The 12125-nt window shown below is 43.9% G+C and overlaps 2 protein-coding genes across 2 annotated transcripts in view; both read left to right on the plus strand.

Annotated features, from left to right (window-relative positions):
• Positions 1-1416, plus strand: part of fam149a (family with sequence similarity 149 member A) — a gene marked incomplete at its 5' end in the record, with an annotated part of 31947 nt that extends 30531 nt beyond the window's left edge. Inside the window, 3 exons of the mRNA XM_080527103.1 lie at positions 106-184; positions 912-1064; positions 1294-1416. Of these exons, the coding sequence (XP_080383229.1) occupies positions 106-184; positions 912-1064; positions 1294-1370 (309 nt within the window). The 3' untranslated portion in view covers positions 1371-1416. The remainder of the gene's footprint in view (positions 1-105; positions 185-911; positions 1065-1293) is intronic.
• A 416-nt stretch (positions 1417-1832) lies between these two features.
• Positions 1833-11906, plus strand: cyp4v2b (cytochrome P450, family 4, subfamily V, member 2b; the record flags this gene model as incomplete). Its single annotated transcript, XM_080527104.1, has 11 exons — positions 1833-2028; positions 2132-2244; positions 2398-2483; positions 6437-6627; positions 6948-7017; positions 7120-7246; positions 7582-7758; positions 7912-8014; positions 8287-8421; positions 9650-9829; positions 10869-11906. The coding sequence occupies 11 exons, from the start codon at positions 1833-1835 to the stop codon at positions 11048-11050; spliced, it is 1560 nt and encodes a 519-aa protein (XP_080383230.1). The 3' UTR covers positions 11051-11906.
• Between the last annotated feature and the right edge of the window lie 219 nt (positions 11907-12125).

The following is a 12125-nucleotide window of genomic DNA, read 5'->3' on the forward strand; positions in this document are numbered from 1 at the left end:
GGTGAAGATGTAGGTTACATATTACAGGTATTTTACCCTGAATACAACAAAGGTCATTCGGGGGCACTCTGTCAAAGAGCTTGAATGGATTGCTTTGTCTTCTAGTCAGACACACCTATGAAAAGGTCGTTCACGCCCATGGATTTTGCGTGCCACATGAGGCCGGGGAAAGGGACCCACCCAGGTGACAGCTACAGTATAGCATGCTCATGTGTCCATCCAACAGGTGTCAGGAGTACAGGTGACATCTACAATGTAGCATACTTGCCAGCAGACGGCAGCACAGGTGAACGGGCAGGTGTGCTGGTGAAAGTGCATGGTGTATCTTACTACCTAGTTTCGTGCCATGTGATGTAATCATGTGTAATGTTTATGGTTTAACGTGAGTATAACTTGCTGAAGCGTTCTTCTGAACGGGATCAAATGTGATTTTGTTCATCCTCTAGCTCCTCTAGAGCCGAGTAGAGGAGAACTCCCTATTCGGTTGTTAAGTCTGACGTCAAACGTGACGTTTAGCAATTTCCGAGTCCAAACCAGAAATTCCCCGCACCAGAGTACCAGTGTACTACAGCGGTAGAATGACAGTTCAATCGTTTTTTAGACTCGGATCTATTCCAACAACAAGGGACACAGCACTTTCCCGTTGTTCCCATATTTGTCAGCGTCTTTGAGCCTCGGAAAAGCGCTATACAAATATAATGAATTATTATTATTACTGAGGAATTTCGAAGACAGCGCCTCAGCCAACTTTGGACCCAGAAACACATCACAACTTAACAACCGAATAAGGCCAGTTGTGTTCATGGCTCAGGTGGTGTACGCATGCATTAGTTGTTCCACTGAGCAAATTTGAGTGTGTGTGACGTGGCGACGTTAGGCAGGCCTGTCATATCACCTCTGAATCTCCCTAGGCAACCGTGCTCTGATTGGAGTGACTGGCTTCGGGATGGGGATCACCTGCTCCACCTCCAGCGGCTTCTCCGAGGGCGCCGTGGTAACGAGGAGACGCCAGCCCCCACCCCCCCCCACGAAGGGAGAAAGTGGGAATGTGTCTCTACTCTTAGGTGAATATACTATAAATATACCGTCAACATACTGTACAGGAGCTGGGCATTAGCCTATGTGGGAGATGGTGTCCCCACTGCCCTCGGAACAGGTGTGTTGACCAAAATGTCCTAAAACGTAAAATGTATACAAATGTAAAAAATAATCTAAGACGGACACATACAAATATGAAGCAGTACAGTGTGTCTCATGCCAATTGAGTATTAATTGGATTAAACGCGTCCCCAGGTGTTCCTCATCAACGCAAAGTGTTTGGTCGGTTTCCCGGTCATGGCAAGAAGAGACTCCAGGTGGTGATGTCATGACTCAGGCAACACTCCAGGTGGTGATGTCATGACTCAGCCAACACTCCAGGTGGTGATGTCATGACTCAGCCAACACTCCAGGTGGTGATGTCATGACTCAGCCAACACTCCAGGACAGCAGTGCCTGAATCACACAGGAAGACCTCATTGTGTTTTCATAATTCATCATAACAAGTTTTTCAAGGAATGTCAAGGTCCATTATGTTTTTTCCCTTTGAAATGATGCTTTGTACAGATATCCTTTTATGTTTTGAAAATAAATAAATGATTGTTTTCATTACCCGTGTTTATTGTTTCCCGCCTAACATCTTAGAGGGGTGTCGCTCTCTTGTCGCTCTTGTTTCTGCAACACTGTAACCGTATAACTGGGCTGAAGGGAGAAGTCTAAAGTTCACTCAAATACAAGTCTGCTGACCAAAGAGATAAGACTTACACACAACACTACAGCTGTATTGCACCAAAATGGCGGTCCTCTCTGATGTTGCATACACACTGGGGATCGTTTCTCTGGCAATATTGATTGTCCTCCTGTTCAGCGTGGCTTATCATCCTCTGAAGAGACACATCTATGAATGGAGGGTATTGAAACCAATACCTGAGACGGCGCATACTTACCCAATCATCGGCAATGCACTAGAGTTTAAGAGTAATGTGGGAGGTAAGGCCCCTTGCACAGGAATTGCGTTTACTTTAAATCATTGAATGTTTTCCAAAGAAATGAAAAAGCTACCTGAATGCAATGTTTGTATCTCCAATCGTAGAATTCTTTAACCAGATCATCGAAGGCACCAATGAGTTCAGACATCTACCGTTGATTAAAGTGTGGGTCGGACCCTTACCGTTTCTGGTGTTGTTTCATGCAGAGACTGTTGAGGTAACTACTACTACACTGCTATTGTTACTCAAGAACGACAGAAATAGTACAACAGATAGATATTAGTTCATTTCTATCATTTTAATCTGTTTTTATCCGCTCTATTGTCATCCTCATGCTTGTTCTGTCTGGCGCTGTGTGTTCTCCTACCAGGCCGTACTCAACACCTCCAAACACATAGACAAGGCCTATGTCTACAGGTTCCTCCATCCCTGGCTGGGTACCGGTCTACTCACCAGGTGCGTGTCCCATACCAGGGGAGGCTGGTGGAGATAGGAGAAGAGTAGGAGAGGGTCCAAAACCAAAATTCTGTGACCACTCTCTGGCTAACATGTTTTGATGATTTATCTGACTTCTCGGGACCTTTTATGACAAATTTAGCCTCCAGGTCCCTGCCAAAAATTCCAGGTTTTTTTGCCAGAGGGCCAAATCCAAAATACCTGTAACCTTTAACCAGATCTTATCCACCTCATTTTTCTGGTTTTCTGCTCGAAATGACATGCCCACAGTGAATATAGAATATCTCCACAATCACAAGGACCTTCATAATGATCTTGTTATCAAATGAAAGCTAACACCTGTGGGGTGGCTGTAGAAGTGTCAGAATCAAAATCTATGTTACTGTGTCAGAGTAAATAGAGCTAGAACATTATAAAACATCTCAAATTCAGTCTCCGCCTAAAAAAACAACAGCTTTTACAGTGAATATCACCTTGGAAACCTGATGACGAAGCCCAAATCATCTAGGAATCAGTACTCCAGGGTCTTATTAGTACTTGTGCCAAAGTCGATGCTAGTAATGTGAGAAAATGCAACTTTGTACCTGTTTTAGTACAGGTATGTTTAGGCGGACACCTATATGTTTAGGCCATTTGGAGATATGTTGGCACCATCTTTGACCTTTGACCTTTCTCATGTATCAGATTTAAAAAATTAACTAATAGCTATCACTATGAAACTTCCCCAGTTAATCACTTACATTAAGACAATTATTTTTTGTATTACAAGTTTTCTGAAATTGTATGTTTAAATATGCAAATGAGGCGTTACCTAATTAAATATGCAGTAATTTGCATAACATTCAAGAACTTAAATCTGAACATTGGATAAAGCCAGGTTAAAAATTCTTGTTTCATCTTGTTGACATATTAGAGTCAAAGGCTTGATTAATAATTAATAATGGTAGCGTACGATAACAATAGGTATGGGAGGTGGCTGCCTGACTTCTCGGAAATGCTGACTAGCTCTCCTTGCTGATCAGGTCGCCTTCCTTCGGACTGATTTCACTCAGTCCATCACAGGCAACCCCTAGTCCTACATGGCCTGGGACATGAGTGTACAATGAACAAGGGCAGCAAAATGAAGTCTGGCTGGCTCTCTATCCTCTAGAATGAGAAGCAGCTGCTATTGCACTCCAGAAATATGAACAATGTGACCCAGATCCGGGCGGCTCACAACGCGCTGGCCAACCGAAAAGAAGCCAAGAAGAAGCACATGCAATGTGGCCACGGATGCGAGAGGATGAGCAGTGTGTGCAGGACCTGGTCGCATGCATGCATGAGTTTGACTCCTTCCCGTTCGACCCGGCCTCACCCACCCTCCGCACCCTACAGTCAGCCATGCCTGCCTCTGATGAGCTCATTGCTGACTTCAACTCAGCCGCCCTTGCTGCAGGAGAGGAGAAGTTGACCAGCATTTTACGAGACAGAGTGTTCAGTAAGAATACCTCCCTCCATGCATCCGTCCCATTGAGCAAACGCTTGACATTTGACAAGGGGCCATGCATGAAGTAACCCGGGGAGGAACCCAAGGTTCTGCTGAGATGGAGCAGGATGCTCTCAAGGCAGTGATCGACCTGGTTGAGGTCAGTTAACTTGTGAATCTCCCAGAGTTGTTGGAACACTGTGTTGTCGAGGAGTGTATGGCCTTATTCAACTCCAATGGCACATACAGGAAGATGCAGAAGAGCAAGCTCATCCAGAAGCTCTCTCCAATCTGTAGTTCTGAAAGGACCTTACATCGCTCTCGTCGACATGGGCATGATTTGGAGGATCAGCAGAAGATCGACAGACACAAGATGACACAAGATGACACCCCATACAAGTGGTCGGACGACGTCCACAAGGTGTCATCCATCATCCTTGACCGCCATGGTGATGTTGACCGTATCATCTGTGTGAATGACCCGTACGATGGAGCATACTCAACGAAAGATGACGAGCGAGACCTGCGGGTACAGGGTAAGGCACATGTCCCCAACACCTACATGAAATTGGGCGACCCCTTCCCCTCTGCCAGAGTGTTCAAAACGCTGCTGTGTAGCGTCAGCAACAAGGTGCGGCTGCAACAACTAATATGCAGCTACCTGACCGACCTTGCACAGACTGTAGATGCAGATATTGTTTACTCTGTTGGCTCTCATCGCACCAACTTGTCAACACAACAACCAATGCAGAACTACATCTTTGACCAGTCTGAGGCTGACACCATCCTCTTCTCTGCTTATGCAGTTCTGCGTGAGTCAGGCTACAGTGGCCCTGTTGTCATAGATGCAGCTGACACCGATGTCGCAGCAGCGGCCATCTCACAGCAGTTGCCAGGTATGCTCTATATCAAGAGAAAGCAGGAGATAATTGTATGCCGTGGCCTAGTGACTGAGGAGATGGCAGACTGTATTGTGCAGCTACATTGTATTACAGGCTGTGATGCCAACTCAGGCTTCTATGGAACAAGGAAATTGTCGGTGTATGACAAGGTGGCTAAGAGCCCTGTGGCAAGACGGCAACTCTCATGGTGTGGAGATAGCCTTCACCTTGAGGAGGAGGTGGTAGAGGAGCTCTTCCAGTTCACACAAGATGTCATCTATGGCCACAAAAAGAGCAGCACCATGGCTGAGGCCCGTGCCGAGAAGTGGAAGAGAATGAAAAACAACTCTTGGACTTCATCCGTCTCCCTCCAGATGCAGAACGCCAACACTGTCTCCGTGCCAACTACTTGGCATATCTAGTGCGCCACCCCTCCCTGAAGCACCACCCCTCGCCCCTCGGACATGGCTGGGAGCTGGTGGGTGGTCACTGTCGTCCTGTCCGCCACACACAACCTGCTCTCCCAATGAATCTACCTGCACCAGGGCCAGCTGAAGACAAGGAGGAAGATGAGAGTGAGGAGGGAGATGAGGAGGAGGGAGAGGAGGATTCAGAATCTAGTGAGGCAGAATGTTCTGATTCAGAGTGATCACATATGTTTAAAGTGGTTCAATTGTTCTGTTATAACTATTCAAGTTACTGCTATTAAAGAGCTTATTTTGAAGTATAATTACGTCTCTTGTTATACGTTCATAATAGTTGATACCCTGGTGGCAACTAACGGGCATCCAATTTAACAAACAAATTAATCAAGCCTTTGACTCTAATATGTCAACAAGATGAAACAAGAATTTTTAACCTGGCTTTATCCAATGTTCAGATTTAAGTTCTTGAATGTTATGCAAATTACCGCATATTTAATTAGGTAACGCCTCATTTGCATATTTAAACATACAATTTCAGAAAACTTGTAATACAAAAAATAATTATCTTAATGTAAGTGATTAACTGGGGAAGTTTCATAGTGATAGCTATTAGTTTTTTTTTTTTTACCCTATTCACCTGCCTTAAAGGTTACAGGTATTTTGGATTTGGCCCTCTGGCAAAAAACCCCGCGATTTTTGGGAGGGACCTGGAGGCTAAATTTTTCATAAAAGGTCCCTAGAAGTCAAATAAATCATAAAAACATGTTAGCCAGAGAGTGGTCACGGAATTTTGGTTTTGGACCCTACTAGAGGTATGCTAACAATAGCATTAGGAGGGGTAGACTTGCGGCAACAATAGGAGTGACAGGGGTAGACATCGGAGGATAGCCTCATTGTAATGCATGGAATGGAAAAATGGTAACACGTGTGTTTGAAACCATTCCTCATTCTATTCCATGTATTACAATGACGCCATCCTCCGATTTCTACCCCTGTCACTCCTATTGTTACCGCAAGGCTACCCCTCCTAATACTATTGTTAGCATACCTCTTCCGCTCCCAACTCTATTGTTACCATACATCAACTTTATATCTCCTTTCACCTTTTCATTGAATAGGCTGGGTCATTTGTGTCTCTGATTTCCTAAAGGTGATTGTTCCTTTTGTCCTGACACGTTACAGCACAGGGGACAAGTGGCGTAGTCGGAGGAAGATGTTGACCCCCACCTTCCACTTCTCCATCCTCACAGAGTTCCTGGAGGTGATGAATGAACAGGCGGAGGTTTTGATGGGGAGGCTGGAGAAGCAGGTGGGGGGAGAACCCTTCAATTGTTACAACTACATCACACTCTGCGCTCTGGACATCATCTGTGGTAGGAACCGTGACTTGGATTTCTCTAGTCTAGAGAATTCATGATTTTGAAATGAAACTGTAGAAAAGGCCTAAAAAAAGGCCTATTTGCCTAAACTTGAATGGAGGAGCTATGATTAATTGACGGTTGGGGCAAGTCAAGTTTAGGGAAATAGGGATGGCCTTTTTTCATTGATCATCAACATCCTAGTCCAGTAGTACTGTATCTAGATTATATCGCCAGGTATGACAGGCTACATTCCTTACTACCTTTCCCCATTCTTATCTGTTAGGTATGTAGCTAGCTGTCAGCTAGGCATCAAATGTGGCCTATTGTTTCAGAAACTGCAATGGGGAAGAAAATATATGCACAGAGTAACAGTGACTCTGAATACGTCCGCAGTGTGTCCAAGTAAGTAACATTACAGTGCACAGACAAATCCTTTCACACATGCAATATACTGTACAATATATCCCCTGGAGTCCTTCAGTCCTTACTGAGTTGTATTTGCAGAATGAGTGACATCATCACTCGTCGCCAGAGAGCACCGTGGTATTGGCCAGACTTCATCTACAATCGACTACCGGAGGGCAAAGAGCATAACAAAAGACTTGGGATCCTCCATTCGTTTACTGAGAGTGTGAGTTGAGTCCACTCTCTTACAGTACAGATCTATATTCCAATACTGCGCACAGATGAGTGAGTATACCATTATTAAGAGTGCATATACCACTACTAGTCCATGCCAGACAAATTGAACTGTTTACCTTTTCAATATACCACTATTAAGAGTGTGTGTATACCACAATTAAGATTAGTGGTATAGTACCGGTAATCAGAGTTTAGATTCATCTACATCACATTGTAATGACCATGTTAGCATGACCTACAGTGCATTGCTTGAACAACAACAACAACAACAACAACAACAACAACAACAGGTCTATTGTCATATTAATGTAGTGTATTCTACAGGTGATCAAGGAGAGAGCAGAGAGCATGGCTAATGCGAGCTCTGACAGCGAGGGGTCTGACCGGGGAACCAGAAGGAGAAGAGCTTTCCTAGACATGCTCTTACAATCCACAGACGAGGAGGGGCACTACCTGAGTCACAGTGATATTCAGGAGGAGGTGGACACCTTCATGTTTGAGGTACTATGAAAGAGCTTTCCAATTGCTCGCATTGATCTTCTATAAGTGTCAGTACCAAAACCTAGAGCAATCAACTCCACATATACTATAGGCCTACATAGTCCAGAATTGATGTGTCTTATGTTTATGTAGTGTGTGTTTTTCTATGATTAGGGCCATGATACGACAGCAGCGTCTATGAATTGGACTCTGCACCTATTAGGCTCCAACCCTGAGGTCCAGGCCCGGCTCCACCAGGAGCTCCAAGAGGTCTTTGGTAAATGACACTAGTTAATTCCATTGACAATCCTTTTCCCCTGGAGACTATTCTATGATATATCCATATTTTACAGTTCGACAAGTGCATGACATTATGTGACAGTTGATGACATCATATCCATATGACAACACGGTCTTACATCATATCACATATGGCAGTAATGACATCATATGCGTATCATACATGAACATTGTATTATTTAACTAGATCTACAAGTTGTATAACTTGTGTGATATCATAGCCTTTATGTGCCTCTTCGTGGCTGCCAGGTTCCTCGGACCGCCCTGTCACAGTCGACGACCTGAAAAAGTTACATTACCTGGAGTGCATCATCAAGGAGACCCTGCGCCTCTTTCCGCCTGTGCCCATGTTCGCCCGCAGCATCTGCGTAGACTGTCACATCAGTAGGTGGAAAGCAGATTGTGCCACAAGCTGTTTGCACTCCACCTCCACCCTGTCACATGACGCTAGTAGACGAGAGCGAGGAGATCCTCCCTGTTTGAAGCCAAGGCTGTCATCTGCATCTCGGTGAAACAGCATATGTCAAGCTGTTCTTTCTATGTGCCAAAAGCCATATCTGGCAGCTTGTGCATTCTCTCTCATCTCTGAAAAAAAGCATTTGCTGCAAATTTAGACTGGGGCGGAAACAGATGGACTTGGATTTGACTGTTCTCAAGAACGAATAGAATATGAAATACGGTCCCAGTTTTGTTGATACAACCACAAAGCACGGTTTGAAAGGAAAATACAGATAGGCGGTTGTCAGAGGAGTTTGTCAGTTCAGTGGGGGCATCACAGGGACAAGTCTTTTGTTAGTAATTCTGTCTTCCTACTCAGGATGGGCAAACATCTGTTAGTCCAAGTTGAAGTAATTGAGGCTGTGTGTCCTTGCCAAAAGGAAGCTGTGACTTCATTGTATGAGCAACAGCCATTAGCTTGTATGAGTCAGTGTTTTACTAAAGGGATATAGTATTTACATGATGTCAGAACCATTGAGGCTACAGCTTGAGAGACTTGTGATGATGTAGACGAGACCGGGGGCAGTATTTGCAATATTTTTGCAATTGCCTCTATTACTCAGAGACCACTTAACCAAGACCAGTACTTTTTTAATATAAGAAACCGACTTATGTCAACTAATCATATATTATTTATAGGTCTCGATAGATGACGATTTGATCACAGTATTGATTTGAATCAATTCCCAGTCAAGAGAGTGTAGATTAGATAAAATTAGTTTTATGTTATATGCCTATAACATTTTAGGCTCTGTAATGGATTTTTATATAATTCATAACATGTCAAGTTAAAACTAAGTTTTCATCTTAAAGGTTGGTTTAAGGGAAAAGGTAACAATGTGTTACAATAGTAGTTGTATGATATACTATGACATAATTATGTGAGGCTTTATGATAAGACATTCAGGATGGAAACTTGATTCCCTTCCATAATCTTTCATTTGGTGCAAGCTCCTTCGCCAGAGCACTATCATCAGCGAGCACACTACTTTGTAATGTTTCGTTAATGAATTCTTATAATTTTTCATCTGATTAAAACATTAATGAGGGAGTTATTACAAATACGTTCAATGCGTTACTTATCATAATGCATTATGATGTTCTCCCCCTGCAGATGGCTTCGAAGTCCCTAAAGGAGTGAGTGCTCTGATCATCCCCTATGCTCTTCACCGGGACCCACGATACTTCCCTGATCCCGAAGAGTTCCGTCCGGAGCGCTTCCTGCCTGAGAACAGCTCAGGGAGACACCCCTTCGCGTACATCCCCTTCTCTGCCGGACCAAGGAACTGCATCGGTCAGCCTTACTGGAACAAGCCCTATTGTACCAACTCTTTCAAATGTTTATTCCAAACACTATTGGGTCAAATACTGTAGGTTATGCAAAATAGTTGAAAAACAGTTTTTGTGTTTGATTGAGCATGGAGTCTCCACTTTAGGGACTGTTACCTTGGTTCCATTCTACTAGGCAAACTAAATCATCATCAGTGTACTGTCGCTCAATTATTTCTTTGCTATTTCACCCACCTCTGCCTACTGTAGGACACAAGGCCCACTCTAAACCAGAGACACAGCTAAGTGCATGTGACCTACAATCTAGTTTAAGGAAACAAGGGCAAACAAAATGCTGTTTCCCCCAAACTTCAAGGCAGGCAGAGTTCCATTTAAGAGCAGGTCGCCCCACCTACCCCGTGGGGGTCATATTGCATTAAGGCCACCACTTATTATGACACAGCTTCCCTCCTCCATTAAGCCTTCCATTCTCTGTGAGCGCCCGCTCTTCTCCAAGAATCAATCATCCAGTTACCCTCCCTCACTGGGGGGGGGCAGAGGGGGCTCTCGCTAACTCTCCATTCTCCTGAGAGTGGAGGCTCTGCTGCCAATTAGTCCTGTCTCCCACTCACTGAATGAGACTGATTGCCCTGAGAGAGAGAGAGAGAGAGAGAGAGAGAGAGAGAGAGAGAGAGAGAGAGAGAGAGAGAGAGAGAGAGAGAGAGAGACAGACAGACAGACAGACAGGAATGATAGACTATACCATTTTGACTTCTAATAGATAATTTCAGTCATTTAGCTATTCCCGTTCATTCAGTTGCAACCCTTTTAGAGACTAACGGTAAGAGTGAGATGTACATTCATATCAGTATCTGTGTATGTGTGTGTCTGTGTGTTCTTACACGTATGTGTGTTAGTCTCCTGTTGCATGTGTGTGTTTTGTCTCCTGTTCTAATTTGTTTGTGCATTTTGTATGTACGTATGTTGTCAGGCTTCTGTTCTTCAGTTCTGTTCAGTAGATGCATGTTTGCATGTTAACATGTCGGTGTGTGTGTTGGCTCCAGGCCAGCGCTTCGCCATGATGGAGGAGAAGGTGGTCCTGGCGTCGGTGTTGCGTGGCTTCTGCGTGCGGGCCTATCAGAGCCGGGAGGAGCTGAGACCCCTGGGGGAGCTCATCCTCCGACCCGAGAAGGGCATCTGGATCACGCTAGAGAGGAGAGGCCAGAGGCTAACCACAGCCCGATAGAGAGCTCCCATGGCATCCATACACTATCCACAAGTGCACTGTATACAAGGGGAGGCTGGTGGAGGTAGAGATTGGAGGATGGGCTCATTCTAATGCATGGATTGGAATGAGGAATGCTATCAAACATATGCGGAGGTAGAAATAAGCCCGTCCTCCGATTTCTACCTCCACTGCCAATACACCAGACTATCCAGCAGTATAAACACCTTTAACCTTCCCATACACATCCTGTCAAAGTATCCAACAATAACAATAGAGATATAGATTAATAGGTTTGCTATGTTATTAATATACATTCACCTTTCCATTTGTTTTATTGTAGCCTCCTTCCAAATCAATATGAATTGTATATGATATTCAATTGCAAGTGCTTTCATTAGAACATTATACAGTATGGTATCCACCCATTTGTTACACTAGGATGCTCTCCACATGCAGAACATGGTATTGAAAAGGTCAGGGAGAATGGTGCCAGTTTGAAGCTAGGGATGATCAAGACAAAGTAAAGTTGAAAACTCAATTGCACTGAAAGCTCAACTCTATCCACCTTCCAATGTTAAGACCATCATTTATTAAGGTCTTAGCATTAATAATGATTACTTTGCTAAAGTAACCCAAATCATTCATATTTTATAAAGCAATAGCAGTTTATTTTCCTTTTGAATCAAATAAAGCTGAGGGATTCTAGCTAGACGTAATCACAATCTCTCAGATGTAAGAATTCAGATTTGGACTGGGTAAGAAACTTAATGAGTTCCAGCCTGAGGACTCTAGACTGGCAGCTAAAAGCTCCTAGCTCTCCAATACCCTAATGGTTCCAATATAATTTGCAAAATGTCATAAGTAATAAACTGACTGATTTGTAGGACTTTTCTCTCTTTGACTTTTCTCTCTTTGCTCAGTGGATATTGGACATATTTGGATTCCAGGTAGGGGGCGCCTCAGGTAAGAAGTGGCTCAAGGGAAAACTTATGTGAGCTTATGAGAGCAGAATTCTAGATGCAATGTGTTTTGGATTAGAAGAGATTTCTCAGGAAACTGCCACATTTAGGTCACCAGACTGACATACTGGAGA

Source organism: Nansenia antarctica (assembly GCF_963989245.1).
Source record: "Nansenia antarctica genome assembly, chromosome: 3".
Taxonomy (NCBI): Eukaryota; Metazoa; Chordata; class Actinopteri; order Argentiniformes; family Microstomatidae; genus Nansenia; species Nansenia antarctica.